We start from the raw sequence: 15252 nt of genomic DNA on the forward strand, positions 1-15252 counted from the left end.
GACCAGAGAGGGGGGGGGGAGCATTCAGGGCTGTGGGGTGAGGGAAGGAGTCGTCATTGCCAAGCCCAAGCATGGGGATTGGTTGAAGGATTCCACCTTCCACTCGATTCGTCCACCAATCTGCAAAAACGTCACAGATGTCACTTGCAAAACTTCACTCATGGGAAAGAGTTTTGGTCATGCTACCTTGAACATTCCAATGCCTTGGCAGTCCTGAGCCCTCTTGTAACAACGAACGTGGACTCTGGAGTGTACCCAAAAATCGAAGCCGCGATGCAGAAGGGATAGTCTGATATCTCCCTCCTCGAGAGCAACAGGAGAGTAGAAAAGCTCGTCGTCGATAGAAAACGGAATGCAGAGTAGGCGGATGAAGATGCGAATAGAGAAGTGCTTTCAGATCTTCGTTCGAAGACGACTATAAATGTGCTGAAGCTTGGAAAATTGCAAGAATGGAAAGACTAAGGTTGGGAGCATAGCAATATGGGCAGGCGGCGTCGAGTCGAAAGATGAATAGATACTGATGTTCATACAGGTAGAACGGGCACGAGGAACATGGAAGCTACGTGAGCAACTTTGAAACATGAGACGTCTTGATGCGTTACTTTCCATCTCTTCATCTTCCAGCTGCCCCATCAACCTCTTCGCCTCCCTACTTATCTTACTCTTTAGTCGTACTTGTGATGAAGGCGCATGTATGATTACGTCGGCTTTCCTGTACATCGTTTAATTCGTCATCATCTCGTCTCATCTTTGCTTCGATTCATCTCCGCTCACCACCCTTGTATTAATCTACTGTGCAGACCATCTGATCGTTGCTCCGATTGACCTTTGCTCACAATCACTAGAGTCAATATATCACCTGTCGTACTGTGTTCTGATCAGTTCAACGCAACCCAATAATGCGTTAGAAGTAAAGAGACTGTATCTAACGCTGATTCTATTCTGCTTAAATTCAAGTCATCATCACTTTGTGGGCAGTAGATTAGTGCCAACTTATTCTGCAACCGGCCAAGAATACGCCAGAGAGCTTAACAACATTGCCAGACGTTTCAGTGTCCGCAGTAAGTGAGACGATTGCACATAGCTGACTCAACTCAATAGCTTGCCACGGGAGGAGCTGTGCGGCTCTCCTTTCTGTAAAGAGACGGCTTCACAGTTACCGTGACACTATATACGCGCACCGAACAATAGAGCTTACACATCATTGGATCAGAAATTTGATCAAAGCTACGGCTATCGTCACACTAGAACAGAGCATACACATTCAAAATTGATGAATATCAGGTGGAAATTTCAAATCTTTCCTTTTACGCAGCTTCAGAACATTTATGCCGTTTTAGCAAAACAGAGTAAACTTGCAGGTGCCCAGGTTTCTCACATCAACATCTCCACCATAATCTAATCTATGATACGAGGCTAGATTTAACATTGCCAGACACCGTCCAAACGTACACAAGCATTACGTAGGCTCCCCATGCCTCTGTACCGAAAGGGCGCGCAAGGGCAAAGGGGGGGGGGGGGGGGGGGGCAGAGTTGTATCTGGGATAGCGCCGGCTTCTTAAGAACTGCTTTAAGCTCACACGTCACAAATTGAGCCATTTGTGCTGGCGATAGAAAGGAAAACAAATTTTACGAGAGAGTACTTTGCCTGGAGATAGTTGTTTGTCCTTTTCCGTGAACAAAGTAAGAAACTAAAGTCCTGACCATTCAAGGTGTGCATGCATCTGTTAAGATTTTTTCATGATCACTTGATTATTGTTGCCTCTAATAGCGTTGAGTAGCATAAATTATGGCAAGCAACTGAAGCTATTGTCTGTCTTTCAGAGTGGATGGAAGACATATGCGGAGAATCACAGAACCAAGTTGATGAAGTCGCTAGGATGGCTACTACATGCCATCAGACGTCAGCACCAGACAATAACGCAAAAGGACCCAGGTTTTCCAGCCACGAAAGTATTTTGCCAAAAGAGCATGCAAATGCTTTTGGCCAGTTTGAAGAGGAAAATTATCCCCAAGCCCCAGAATGCCGTATTCACAGTAAAAACGTTAACCATGAAATTGATTCAGATCGAAGTCTAGGTGGGGACATTGAACAACATGCGTGTGAAACATTGAGACATGAAGCTGAAGACAAATCCATCAGCATTAGTCATTACAAGAGTAGATTGCCTGGTCTTGTGGATCTCACGCTGCCTTCAACTCCAGATAATTCATTGAATACCATGTGGAAGGATAATGGTGATCCCTCGAAGGAGGGCGATGATAGTAGCGGACCTGGCTCACCTGCAGCAAACCCTTTACTGGAAAGCATACCACTTCCACTGTTTGTGCGCATGAAGACACGTCTGCAAGACCCACCTCCTTTAACACCTGCTGTGAAGCGTCAGCTTACATATTGCAGATCCTCATTGACCCATAGAAGGACTTCTTTGACCTCTAATGAGGGAGAGCAGAGCTCAACATTAAATTGTAGCCCTACAAATGTAGGTCCATCACAGGTGGCAGATCAGACGAATTCAAATGAAAGAAATTCCAGCCTTGGACATATTTCATCCAATTCAAAATTAAATGTCTCCGGATTTGCAAATACAGAAGAGGACAGAGATCCCTTAGATGAGGTTTTCATTCCAGATCACAAAAAGGAAAAGCAAAGCAAGTGGCTCATCATTATACAATGGCTTAGCCTTTTCATTCTGGTGGCACTTTTGGTTTGCACTGTTAAGATACATACCCTTGAAAAGGCAATGTTTCTGGGTCTCAACTTGTGGCGATGGCTGGCCCTGACATTGGTTACCTTTTGTGGCCACCTTATCTCTGGTTGGATTAATAAGGTCAGCCACCTCTTGGAATTATGCTGGGTGCTTATGTCCATCTGAATTTATGTATGTTAAAGACTTAAGTTTCAAGAGGTATTATAAGGAATGAAAGGAATTGCCACTCCCTTGTCCCCTTGCTCTCTTATGTTATTATGTATCAAGAGGTCCGAGAGCCTTTGCGTAACATCACAAGGACTCAAGCAACTCAGCAAGTGATGAATAGTTGTATATCATCTTGGTTGCCCTTTCTTATGCATGCGGCAAGATTTTAGCTGTTTTTGTCAGGCTCTGTCTGCCTAAAACTAGTATACCAAGGTTTGACTGCACAAACTGTCCAGGAGAAGTGCAGCTTTCCATTCAACTTTCCTGCATGCATCTATTCGCCATCTTTGGCACTATCATCACAGAATAATTGTAGTACTGCTCAAAAATTTGAGAATCAGAGTTGCTACAAAATATTTCCCAGATCCAATTTTATCTAGGATGGACAAGTATACCGATACATCTCCTTAATCGTGTGGATCCAGAGTGCTATGAGAGGGGACTGAATGCTGGGAGTAATGCAACAGGATAGAGGTGAAGAAGCCGAGTGGGAGACAGGAACTGCTTCCGGTAGGTGATGCTGGCAGTCAAGTACTCACTGAGAATGTTATGGAGCGCTCGTTGCCTATCAGCTAGATTTAGATTTAGATGCTCGTTGGGGAGAGACTAAAATGAAAATGTTTAGACTTCACAAGCAGTTGTAGCTTGAATGAAGAGATTTTGGACTACCTTTTGATTAGCCTTCTCCTTTAGTGCTAGCCTTTATCATGGCTGAGTCTGCCCTTCACCTCTGGAGTGCCGACAGAAACTCAGTATGAAGACTTTGTATAAATGGATGCTCAAGTATGTGTGGCTGTGTGGATTTGTATGTGTGAGAGCATTTATACTATGGTCTACACCCACTGTTGGGCGCTGATGATGTCAGTGGGGATGTCATAGTAGCTAGTCCCTGCTATGCTTGATGGAGTTTATGGTTTTCAACCTTGTGAGTGACTATATCTAGGTAAATGCTCCATTTTGGTCAAGCACCGAGTTGTTTATCATTCATGGTGCTCTAGCCTTCCTGCTCATCCTGATTGCTTGAGTATTCAACTCAGATCTCCACTGAATCTCCCAATCTACAGCTCTCTCCCTGTCTATCAGTTTTCCATAGAAGAGATGGTCTCACATGTTTCAGGAAATATTGAACACAGTCTTAGGCATTGTCACTGGGGTTGGCTTCTATAAACCAAGCTAGGCCTTTTTCATTTCCTTTTTCTTTAGTTTGCTCTTGGCTTTGACACTAGAATTCTTTGGCCTTTACTCTTAAGACCTGTGCAATCAAGCCGGAGTTTTGTTGTATTTCCTCACTTGGCAAGGAGGACTTGCTATCCTAAAGTAGCAAAGCTGAAATATCTCTGGAAATTTGTGAATTTGATGTGACTCATCATCAGTTTACACTCGTAGTATTATTCTAGCTAAGTGCTTGAACTTTGCAATATATGAGTGTTATAGATGCACTTTGTACACCGTACATAACCACACCATGTACTGAACAGAAAGAACTTTGCAATTGGGCCTGGCTTTAAATTTGTTGAGTCTAGATAATCATAGGTGCTTCCATTTTGCAGTAGTCTAAACGTGCTTATAGGTTCATTGTTTAGTGCTAGAAGTTCCTATAATTACATAAATCTTTGTTTATGTAATCAATTTATTGAATTCAATTGAAGCACACATCATGATGCAGATTTTTGGATGTAGATTGCCTGCCACCATTGTCATATGTCCTACTTTGTCTGAGTCCTTTTTTAAATTGTACTCTAACAAGGATCATTGTTGAAGTTGTTTGTGTCATTGATAGAGAAGCATTACCTTTTGAAAAAAAGAGTCCTTTATTTTGTGTATGGCCTGCGGCATTCTGTGAAGAACTGTATCTGGCTAGCGTTAGTGCTTGGAGTTTGGGAGGTGATATTTCAGGGACATGAAGAGACAGCTGCAGTCAACATCATGACCAAGGTACACCTTTCATTACTAGTCGCTTTTTCTGACGATTCAAACAAGTTCAATTTTTCTTTACGTTTTATTATCCATCTGTTTGAACAAATTCATGTAGTGGGGATGTTATTGAAGTGGCCATTTCTCTGAATTAACAGGTACTTTGGTGCCTTTTCACTGCATCCATTTCTTGGATGGTGAAAGTTCTTGCTGTAAAAGTTGCAGCGAATAGCTTCCATCGCACTGCATACTTTGACAGGATTCAAGATTGCTTGTTCAATCAGTACCTTCTGGAAAGGTTATCTGGGCCCCCAGCCATGGCAGACACTCCTCTCAATGAAGAAAACACAGGCAGGTCTAAAGTGCATGCAACAGCCAACAAAGCAAGAAAACACAAGGCCATAGCTGATTTGTCCAAGAATGAAAACGTTTCAATACCAAAATCTATTTTGGACCTACATTCAAAGGAAGAGGAACCCCCAATTGAAACCTCTAATATCAATTCTGCTGGGAAAAGCAGTATTCTGACAAAAATTAAACAGATTTGGCAGAGAAAAAAAGGCATTAAAAATTTGCAAGGTCCAGATGAAATGCATGTGCAGCATTTTGGATCATCCCTGCATACTTGGGGAAACAGGTTTGGAAGAGATGAAAGCATGGGGAAAGGGGAGACAATAGAGAGGTCACATCACAATGTCATTGAAGTAGGTTGCTTGACGCCTCCAGCAAATTCTTCAATCCAACCTCCTGGCACCTTCCAAGTTCCTATGACTGCAAGAACCCCAAATCAAATTCAACAAGAGAAACTGCAAGAATTGACATCAGATGTGAGCTTCCTTGCCTACTCAAAACTTTTTGTTTCCTCTCTCTCTCTCTCTCACACACCTTTTTTTTTTTTTTTGGGGTGAAATCATTGATTGATTATATTATATGAGTAGTAACCTCAAAGAAAGGTTCTACAATTACATCAACTGAAAATTTCAGTATATGCCAAAAAGACCTCATGATCTATGCAGCGGGCCTGCAAGCAATCAAAGAAAGATTGCTGCAAAGAACACCTAAAAAAGCCAAACAGAGAGAAAGTAGGATCATCAAAGACTTTACAATTCCTATATGTCCATAAAGTCCATAGTGCCCAGTAGCGAACCCAAACGAAGAAAAGATGAAACTCTGGTCTGGATGGATGAAACTCAAATAGCTAGAAGAACTTCCCAAACGGAATAGATGGGAATCTCGCTCGCAGGTGCTGTCGAAGCAGATCAAAAAACTCACGAGAGGACGGACAATGCCAAAACGAGTGAGGCACAGTCTCCGAAGAAGCAGAACATCTATGGCAAAAGTGCAGGAGCAATGTGTCGATGAGCTAATAGCTGTCCAGATGGAAACACTCCCAAAAGAACTCGCCAAAAGAAAACCTATTGCCGAAGCGGTACTATATAGGTCCAAAGTTGCTGTAATCTTTTTCTCCACCACTTGGCTGGGCGATGCATTCGCCAAACAGAATCGCCTCTCTCTGAAACCCAAGGTTGAGGCAAAAGGATTTTATACAATGCAGGTACAATAATCTGAGATAGCCTCAAAGGACAAGAAGAGGACCCTGGAGAAGTCAAAGTCCAATCTTCCAGTCGGTCCTGGAGTTCCAAAGGAGGAATCGGAACAAAGGGCAAAAGCATAGAAGTAATTTGTCGCCACAAAGGACGATAATGAGAGCCCTTATCCATATGTAGTGGCTGCTAGAGAAAAGGGGAGCACAGTACTAGCATCATCTATAACATCAGCAACCGAGGTGATGCCTTTAAATGAGACAAAGTAGGAACGTCGAGGTTCCTGTAAAGCCAAGGGAGGCTGAAAGACTTTCGACCAGTGAATGCTTTCAGCTCTCAAAGAATTCCCAAGCAAAGATTGCCATCCATTCCATTCCAGATGAGAAAGAACATGCTTCCAGTCAAGAAGCAAGCGGGAGACAAAGGGGCATCCAGGCAAAGTGCCATCAGTGCAGTCAAAAAAGAAATCCCAGTGATCGAGTTGCCAATGACCAAACGCAGAAATACTGATATGAGTGACCAGAGTCCTAATCATAAGAGCTCAAGGCTGATCACCTTGCAGAAATTGCAGCAACATTTTCCCCCTGTGGGCAAGAATATGCACATGAATAGCCGTGATGTTCAATCCACCATGCATCTTGGGAGAACAAATGTGATGCATTGAAAGCAGCCTGAGACTTTTTCTGCTATGTTTGGATCGCCAGAAGAGTTCCATAAAGACAGACATGAAAGATGTAAGATCTGCCTTAGTGAACATGATCAATGGCAAGTAAAATTGAATATATGCCACAAGGATGGACTGCACTATTCGAAGACGAACGTGCAAAGGCCAGGTTGCCAGTTTCCAATACTCAAGCTTTTTCCGAAGCTTAGCCAAAACCCAATCAGTTTGTTGTCGGCGAGTGAGTTCCCACCCCAAAGGGTAACCAAGATGACAAACAAATTGAGTGGGTGGAATGATATCCCCGGGCCATAATAGACTATGCCAGTCTTTGGAATGCAAAGGGAGCAGCTTAGATTTTTGAAAATTAACATGAAGACCAGCTACCAAACCATAAATAGAGAGGGCGTGCATCAAGACACCAAGATCATGGGGCGTATTCTTCGGGGTAAAGAAAGAATCATCAGCATAAGCTTGAGCAACCATGCTGCGATTAGCATCCAATTCCAAGCCATGAAGTGATCCTGTAGCCACAAGATGATCAATATATTGTAGCATAGGATGAGTAGCAATGGCATATAGTAAAGCATTGAGAGGGCATCCCTGGCGGACCGAACAACGAAGAGTCCACTCATCAGAGATATCCCCAGAGATAATGCAAGCCGCATTGCTATCTCTGTAAAGCCAGTAAATAACCTGCTGCATTTTTTGTCCAAACCCCAAAGCTCGCATAGTTTGCGAGATGAAATCCCATTGAACTGTGTCAAAGGCTTTTGCAATATCTATCTGCAAGAGCAGAACATCCTGTTGCGTGTATTTGGCATATTCAATCCCAATATAAGCATTGGCAATGTTATCTGTGATATGGCGACGTGAAACAAAGCCATATTGGAAGGAATGCAACCCATCATGCAAATAACCGTTAATCCGATCAACCACCATTTTGGCAATGATCACACACTTTTTTTTTGTGAAACCAGTAACTATATTATTAACATGAGATCAATGTACATGACATTAGACTCCAAAAGAGAGCCTAATGGAATAACTCAAAAACAGTCAGAAAACACTTCAAGGCTAGTAGCATCCAAGTCCCTCGCAGCATGACTATCATATAAAGATTGCTTGAGGGACATTCTGAAGAAAGCATATACCTGAGGCAATGATCACACACACACACACACACACACATTTTTTCGTGAGAAGAAATCTTTATTTCTATAGAATAATTACATTCATAGCTGCTTCAAAAGCGAAGTAGCTACTACTCAAGAAAAGATCTCAGTATAGGCTGTATACACATCCTGATCAATCAAACGAGTCTGAAAACAATCGTAGAATGATTGTTGCAGAGATCGTTTGAAAAAAAGGAAGGATGAAAATAGTGGATCACCAAAGACTCTATGATTTCTATCCATCCATAAAGTCCATAGGGTCCAATATCGCGCGCGCGCGCACACACACACACACACACCTTTATTTTATTTTTTGGTGAAATTTTGTTGCTTTATATCACAAGAGAGTTTCCTCGGAAGGGGAAGCTAGACAATACATCAACAGAAAATCTCAGTGTAGGAAAAATATACATCAAAATCTATGTAGTGAGTTTGCAGACAATCAAAGAGAGATTATTGCAAAGATCTGCGGAAAAACAAGAAAAAGGATAAAAGACTCTATGATTGTGATCTATTTATAGAGTCCAGAGTGCCCAGTATCTAACCCGGTACATCTTGGAGAACGATTAAAAAGCTTATCCACCATTGGTATCTGAAATTCTAGTTAAGTTACTTATCCTCATGAAGGAGAATATGTCTCGCTGTGAAGAACCATGAAGCACCTCCCATGTGTCATCGATTCCATCAGGCTGCAGTTACTATGAATGAGTATATATTGTCCAAGATGCGTGTAAGCCCAAAGAAAAAGTTATTCCTGCAAGTTATATCCACCGTGAACACAAAGAACAAACAGAGCTCTTGCCCAAGTCCTTCTTCAGATCATCTAAGCCTAGAGTGGCTCCTTGCATGCATCACCTCCAGCCAATAGTAGCGGGAAGCTAAGGAAAAAGGGCAAAAGATTATTGCCACTCGAATGGTTCAAGGTAGTAGCTATTACGGAGCCAAAACCACGATCAGCGTGTGGGATACCAGAGTGCAAGTGCCAACGCGTTGTTGCAGCTATGGATTCTGGTTAGTTCCTTCAATAGTGATCTCAATAGAATCGAGCAGGTTGGCAGGTGTGGATGCTACAACCTCCATCGCCCCTTCACGAACGCAAGTGTAGACGTTGTAAGATTATTCCCTTCACGAACGCAGGTGTCAGACTTCTATTTTGCCTTTCTGCCCACCATGCATAAGCACTGGTCACTATAGTTAATGAATCGTGCCTATGTCTCGATCAGAGTGGCGTAGCTGAAGGAATGGGAGGAAGGTGGAAAGGAGGGAAGGGAGCTAGAAGGAAGGAAGCATACCTTGAAATAGAAATGAAAGGAAATGGAAATAGAAAGAAAGTCAAGAAACAAAGGAAATCACTTACATGACAAAAAAGATCCACTTGAGGTGATTGATGTGACAAGTGAAAGTACAACACTCATATAGAGTGGACACACGTACTCAAGTAGCATATGTATATGGGATAACTCCCAAGATGCCACATGGCACTCTCTCACCCAAAGACTCATGAACTAGTTTCTAGTACACACTAGAACACACTCTTTGACTATGAGTTTTCCAACATCCCCAAAGAGTGTAAGACCCAACACGCAAGGAGTAGACTGATCCCCCCTCCACCGCAACTCTGCAAAGAGGAAGTCCAACTATCCAACACCTCTCGTGTGATAGTGCAAAGAGGAAGTCCAACTATCCAACACCTCTCCTTTGTCACCCCCCCTTACTCTAAACTGGGTAGGAGCCTTGCATAGCCATAAGAATAAACACCGAATACAATCATTTTTTGGGGGCCTACCCAGGGTAGAGTATTGACTCCCAAGCCACAAAAGCATACATCATTTTAGAGGGACCACACACACATACCTCACCCATGATGTCACAAGGGTGATGTCAGACAACTAATCTACACACAAGTGGGCAAGTGGCCACCTAAGGACCCATGCACACCCACACACTTAGGGACACACATACTAGGACTCAAATACTCACACTAGGCCTAGTTCCCACAACTAAGCTCCGAAATACCTCAACAGGCATGGGCAGATAGTATGGGCAGATAGTGCTTGGTCGATGATTGGAATCTCCTCTGATGTCTCCTATCCTTCAACCAAGTTGGCATGATTCTGATTTTGTTCTTTTGGTTTCGTTGTGTAGCAATGTGCTTCAATATGGCCCTTGTGCTTATAATATTTGCACGTGATGTTCTTATGGGCTTTCCATTTGCTGGTGGAGGCAAGAGCCTCTTCAGTGCCTAATGCAAAGAGTGGAGATTCTTTGTTCCGGCGAAGTTTTTCGAGAATAAGAGTTACCATATCATCAAAGGTTATTGAGGCAAGCCTAAGTACTTCAAGAGTATTCTCAAAGCGAGAGACTCCTTCCATACTCTTCATGAGCACAACCATTTTGTCCTCATCATCAGGTGGACACTTCAGGCTAGAAATTGTTGAACAAGAGATTGCATTTTTGCCAAGTGTGCACATAATGCATCATTATTCTCAATTTTTAACTTATAAATTGTACCTTCAAGAAAACCTTGGAGTTTGTGATTTTATTACCAAAAAGATTCTCGAGACGCTCCCAAATCTCCTTGGCTGTCGATTTGAGATATGCTGAATCAAAGTGTTGGCAAGGCAAAGTCCAATAAGAGCAATGGGTCTTGAGTTTTGTTGCTTCCATATCTTGAGTTGTTAAGATCCGTTGTTGTGGCGTGGTTGCGATCATTCTCCATCACATCCCATACATTTTCTTTCATGAGGAGCAGGTGCATCTTAGTTTGCCAAGTAGGGAACCCCTAGCCCTGGAACTTCTCGACAATGAGGGATGCAGAAAGAGAAGTCATAGTGTGGCAGCTCCAAAAGAGAAGGCAGTGCCAAGAAGAGGCAGTGGGTAGGCGCGAGTATAAGAGAGCGCGGCAGCGAGCAGCGTGGGCAGCTTTGGAGAAGAGGCAGCGTGGGCAGGGAGAAGATGTAGCACGGGCAGCGGGCAGGGAGAAGAGGTAGCGGGCAAGAAGAAGAGGAAGGGCTGGAGGCAGTTGGGATGTTGCACGGGCAGCTAGCAGCAAGTCGATGATGAGCAGCTCCTCCAATTCGGCATCTTGATCTTCATGATGAGGCTGGATAAGAGATCTAGGGAAGGGCTGCCCTTTGGAAGAAGATAGCTTCCATTTCCAGGCTACCTCACTCCTAAGGTTTGCCCAAGGAAGGAAAAACTAGAAAGGCGGCATGGCTTTGATACCACATAAAGGAATGGGAGAAAGGTGGAAAGGAGGCAAGGGAGCTAGAAGGAAGGAAGCATAACTTGAAACAGAAGTGAAAGGAAATGGAAATGAAAAGAAAGGCAAGAACCAAAGGAAATCACTTACATGACCAAAAGGATCCACTTTAGTTGATTGATGTGACAAGTGAAAGTACAACACTCATATAGAGTGGACACACACACTCAAGTACCATATGTATATGGGATAACTCCTAAGATGCCACATGGCACTCTCTCACACAAAGACTCATGAATTAGTTCCTAAGTAAACACTAGAACACACTCTTTGACTATGATTTCTCCAACAGTAAGGAAAGCGTGGTGAACCCAGATATATATGGCAACAACAACACTTAGTTGTTCACATACTAAACAAGCCGATGCCTACCAGGCCATGGATGCTACAACCTCCATTGCCCATTCACGAACACAGGTGTAGATGTTGTAGGCTTCTCCCTTTCACGAACGTAGGTGTCAGACTTCTATTTTGCCTTTCTGCCCACCACTCGTGAGCACTGGTTACTATAGTCAATGAATCGTGCCTGTGTCTCGCTTTCTCCGTTAGGATGATGAAGTCACTTCACTTCTTTCTGCAAGACACTTGCGTAATGTGCAATGAGCTGAAGCAAGGATCTCGAGATGGAGCAGGAGCAAAAGTCGAATCACCAGGCTGAATCGAGAGTTGGAGATGCGAATGGCGAGTTGGAGAGGAAATGGGCAGCAATGTCGAGGTGTATGGGTGTACAGATGGCGAGGCAATGTATGGAGCTGTTTGCAGGCGCAATGTACGTAAATCAGTCAAAAAACGGCAAAACGTAAGTGATATTGCTGGTATTTCTGATCTGGCGCTCATAATGAAATTTTGAGAGCACGAACAGCTCCGAAAAGGGGGGTAGGACTCTAGCAAGACTGATCAAAATTCATCCGGAATTCTTGATGCAGCTACAGAACTTCCGGTCGCCAAAATTGCTTGAAAAAACTGCATGCGCGACGCAAAACAAAGTCGCCCAAGTAAGGAGTGCTTCCTAGTGCAAAATCTCGCAACAAAACTGAAGCTCGAGATCACGCGAAGCTAATGGGAGCTCAGAACAGCCAGAAGAGAAGTCAACCAGCAAGAACTAACTTCTTCTCCGTTACAGAAGTGCAACAGGAGCGCGAGGGAGAGCGGGAAAGCATGCGACATAGCTGGAAGGACTAGCTTTGATACCACATGTAGGAACAAGAATTGAGAAGAGTTGTGAATACAAGAGAACAAGAAGTGAATACAAGTGAACTCCAACTAGTCATAGATTATGTGGAGCAGTGCTTCATATCATGGAGGATTTGGCTCTATGGAGGTGTCCCCATAAAATACTTGCAGTGGGATCCCAAGGAGTGGGAATGGATTGATACAGGGCACCAAGAAAAAAATCTCTCTTTTGATATGCAGTTAGTAATGCTAGGAAATTTCAGTTTAGCCTCGGAGGTTGGAGACCCACCAGAGCTCTTTGTTGGGAGGACTTTCAGATTTCATCTGATTTATAGAAGTCATTTTGGAAGAGACTCTGGAAATCCCTCAAGATTAGGAAAATTAATTTTTCTTTTGGCTTTCTATTCATGGAGGGATTGCTGTAAATCAGTGAAGATTTAAGTTTGGAGCAGCAGACTCCACTTGCAATCATTGCCCTTCTGTTGAGGATTCCATTCAATACTGCTTATATGGGATTGCAGATAGGCCAGGATCGTTTGGAAAGGGATCACTAGATTATTGATCACATTTATGTATTCTCCTTGGCTCTTGTAGAGATATATACAATGATATGGTGGTGTAGGATAGACTAGGACTTGGTCTATTTTAGAGTTTTTGTGTGCTCTAGTACTTAGACTATATATACCAAGTACTTGTACTTCATTTGGTTGAACATTTCTTTCCAAGATTATGGTCCTAGCAGGAGTCCTCTAACCACCACACCTTACATAATAAAGCTTTTCTATGCAAATCTGGGTCTATTATGTCGAGTCCTCCTTTCCTTCTAGGGAGAATCAAGCTCTTCTAAGCTACCATGGCTCTGGTGCCTGTCGAACCATCTAGTCCACTTCAAAGAAAATTCTCTATAGGTCTTTTTAGCTGAGTGATACAATCCCTAGAATGGCCAAATAAGAACACACAAACCATGATGTGGCCAATAGAACTTGGTTGACCACCCCCCTAGAAGCAAGGTCGAGTTTGGCAGAGCTCCAAAAAAGAAGCTTCCTCCTAATACACTCCAACACTGGGGCAAATTGCTGCAAAGGAGAGATAGCCACACCAACCTAGCAGCCTAAATATCTTATAAAAACACCCCTTTGGATCCATGTAAAACCAAAATCAGCTCCCCAAGCTGTGGTGTCCTCATCACTGATCCAAAAGCATTGGATTTGTTCCAATAGAAGCAAGGTCGAGTTTGGCAGAGCTCCAAAAAAGAAGCTTCCTCCTAATACACTCCAACACTGGGGCAAATTTCTGCAAAGGAGAGATAGCCACACCAACCTAGCAGCCTAAATATCTTATAAAAACGCCCCTTTGGATCCATGTAAAACCAAAATCAGCTCCTCAAGCTGCGGTGTCCTCATCACTGATCCAAAAGCATTGGATTTGTTCCAATTGATGTATGCACCTGCTACATATAAAACAAATCCAAGGCAGCCTTGAAAGATGTGAGTTTCTGTGTAGTGGCACCCCAAAAAATAGCAGTGTCATCAGCCAGCTCATATCCTAGAGTTCCTTACCCTATCTAAGGTCAAGTCTCAGCCCAATGATGTTCGCATGGGATCTCAAAAATATACTCATCGCTTCAGCCACAAATACATACAAGAAGGAGGCGAGAGGGCATCCCTAGCAGAGTAATCTGAAAATCTGAAATCTCTCTGGCTATGGGCTGATCTATAAAAAGGGGAAACCCCTCTAGTTCATGCATCTAAAAATCCAAAATTGTGCAAGGGTACCCTCCATAAAACTCCAATGTACACTGTCATATGCCTTTTCAAAATCCAGGAGTAGAATGGTGAGCCACTGGCCACTCTGCATAGCCCAAATCAAAGCTTTCCAAAATATTGTCAAAGATGCTTTTGCCACGCACAAAGCTTGTTTACATATCGTGAATAAGATCTAGAAGAATGAGGCGCAACCATAGACTGAGAGCTTTGGCCAAGATCTTGTGAAATGTTCTCAACAAAGTGATGGGTCTCCATTGGGATATAAAATTTCGCACCCTCCCTTTGGGATAAGATGGATATGACCCTCAATAAGTGAATCATGCAGCTATTAGAGTCTCAAATGTTCAGCATGGCTGAGGTAATAGGGTCCCCAATCATATCTTAAAAAGCCATGAAAAAGGTGTCAGTCCATATGAACCCGAGCAAGTGCCCTTGTGCAGGGCATGAAGAGAAACCATGAATTTGGATTGGTGAAAGGGGCATCAAGTAAATTTGTTATATGATGTGTCACCTATAGCAAAATACTCTATCAAACTCTATGTCTAGCATCATCTCCAAAAAGTGAATCAGGATTTGGAGGCATAAAAGTCTATAGCAATCTACATGACAACATCATGATCTATTTGCAAAACTTTGTCAGAGTCAAATACAATTTCTCTACCTTGCCTGCAGCCAAAAGTAGAGAAGGAGCATTTAATGACTCTTCCTTCCATCTAAATCCAAAAGGATTCGTTCATGAAAGATATAGTCCAGCAAAATATGCAAATAAGCCCTTGTCGCAGCAAGGCGCTTTTGAATCCAAGCATTTGTGGGCCTTTTCTACTCTTCCTTGTGTAAGG

The 15252-nt window shown here is 43.0% G+C and overlaps 1 protein-coding gene across 4 annotated transcripts in view; it reads left to right on the top strand.

The window, feature by feature from the left end:
• The first annotated feature begins 780 nt into the window (after positions 1 to 780).
• LOC147893311 (mechanosensitive ion channel protein 6-like) overlaps positions 781 to 15252 on the top strand; it is a 111613-nt gene continuing 97141 nt past the window's right edge. For 2 of the 4 annotated variants that reach the window (XM_087385993.1, XM_087385996.1), the window contains exons 1-4: positions 781 to 1284; positions 1825 to 2831; positions 4680 to 4853; positions 4991 to 5659. In XM_087385993.1, the coding sequence (XP_087242119.1) occupies positions 1830 to 2831; positions 4680 to 4853; positions 4991 to 5659 (1845 nt within the window). In that variant the 5' untranslated portion in view covers positions 781 to 1284; positions 1825 to 1829. Of the gene's footprint in view, positions 1285 to 1623; positions 1713 to 1824; positions 2832 to 4679; positions 4854 to 4990; positions 5660 to 15252 lie in introns of those variants that run through there. The other 2 variants (XM_087385995.1, XM_087385994.1) reach the window with 2 other exon arrangements.

The sequence above is a fragment of the Dipteris shenzhenensis genome, chromosome 15 (genome assembly GCF_047967505.1).
Source record: "Dipteris shenzhenensis isolate YYH24624 ecotype China chromosome 15, Dip_SZ_1.0, whole genome shotgun sequence".
Classification (NCBI taxonomy): Eukaryota; Viridiplantae; Streptophyta; class Polypodiopsida; order Gleicheniales; family Dipteridaceae; genus Dipteris; species Dipteris shenzhenensis.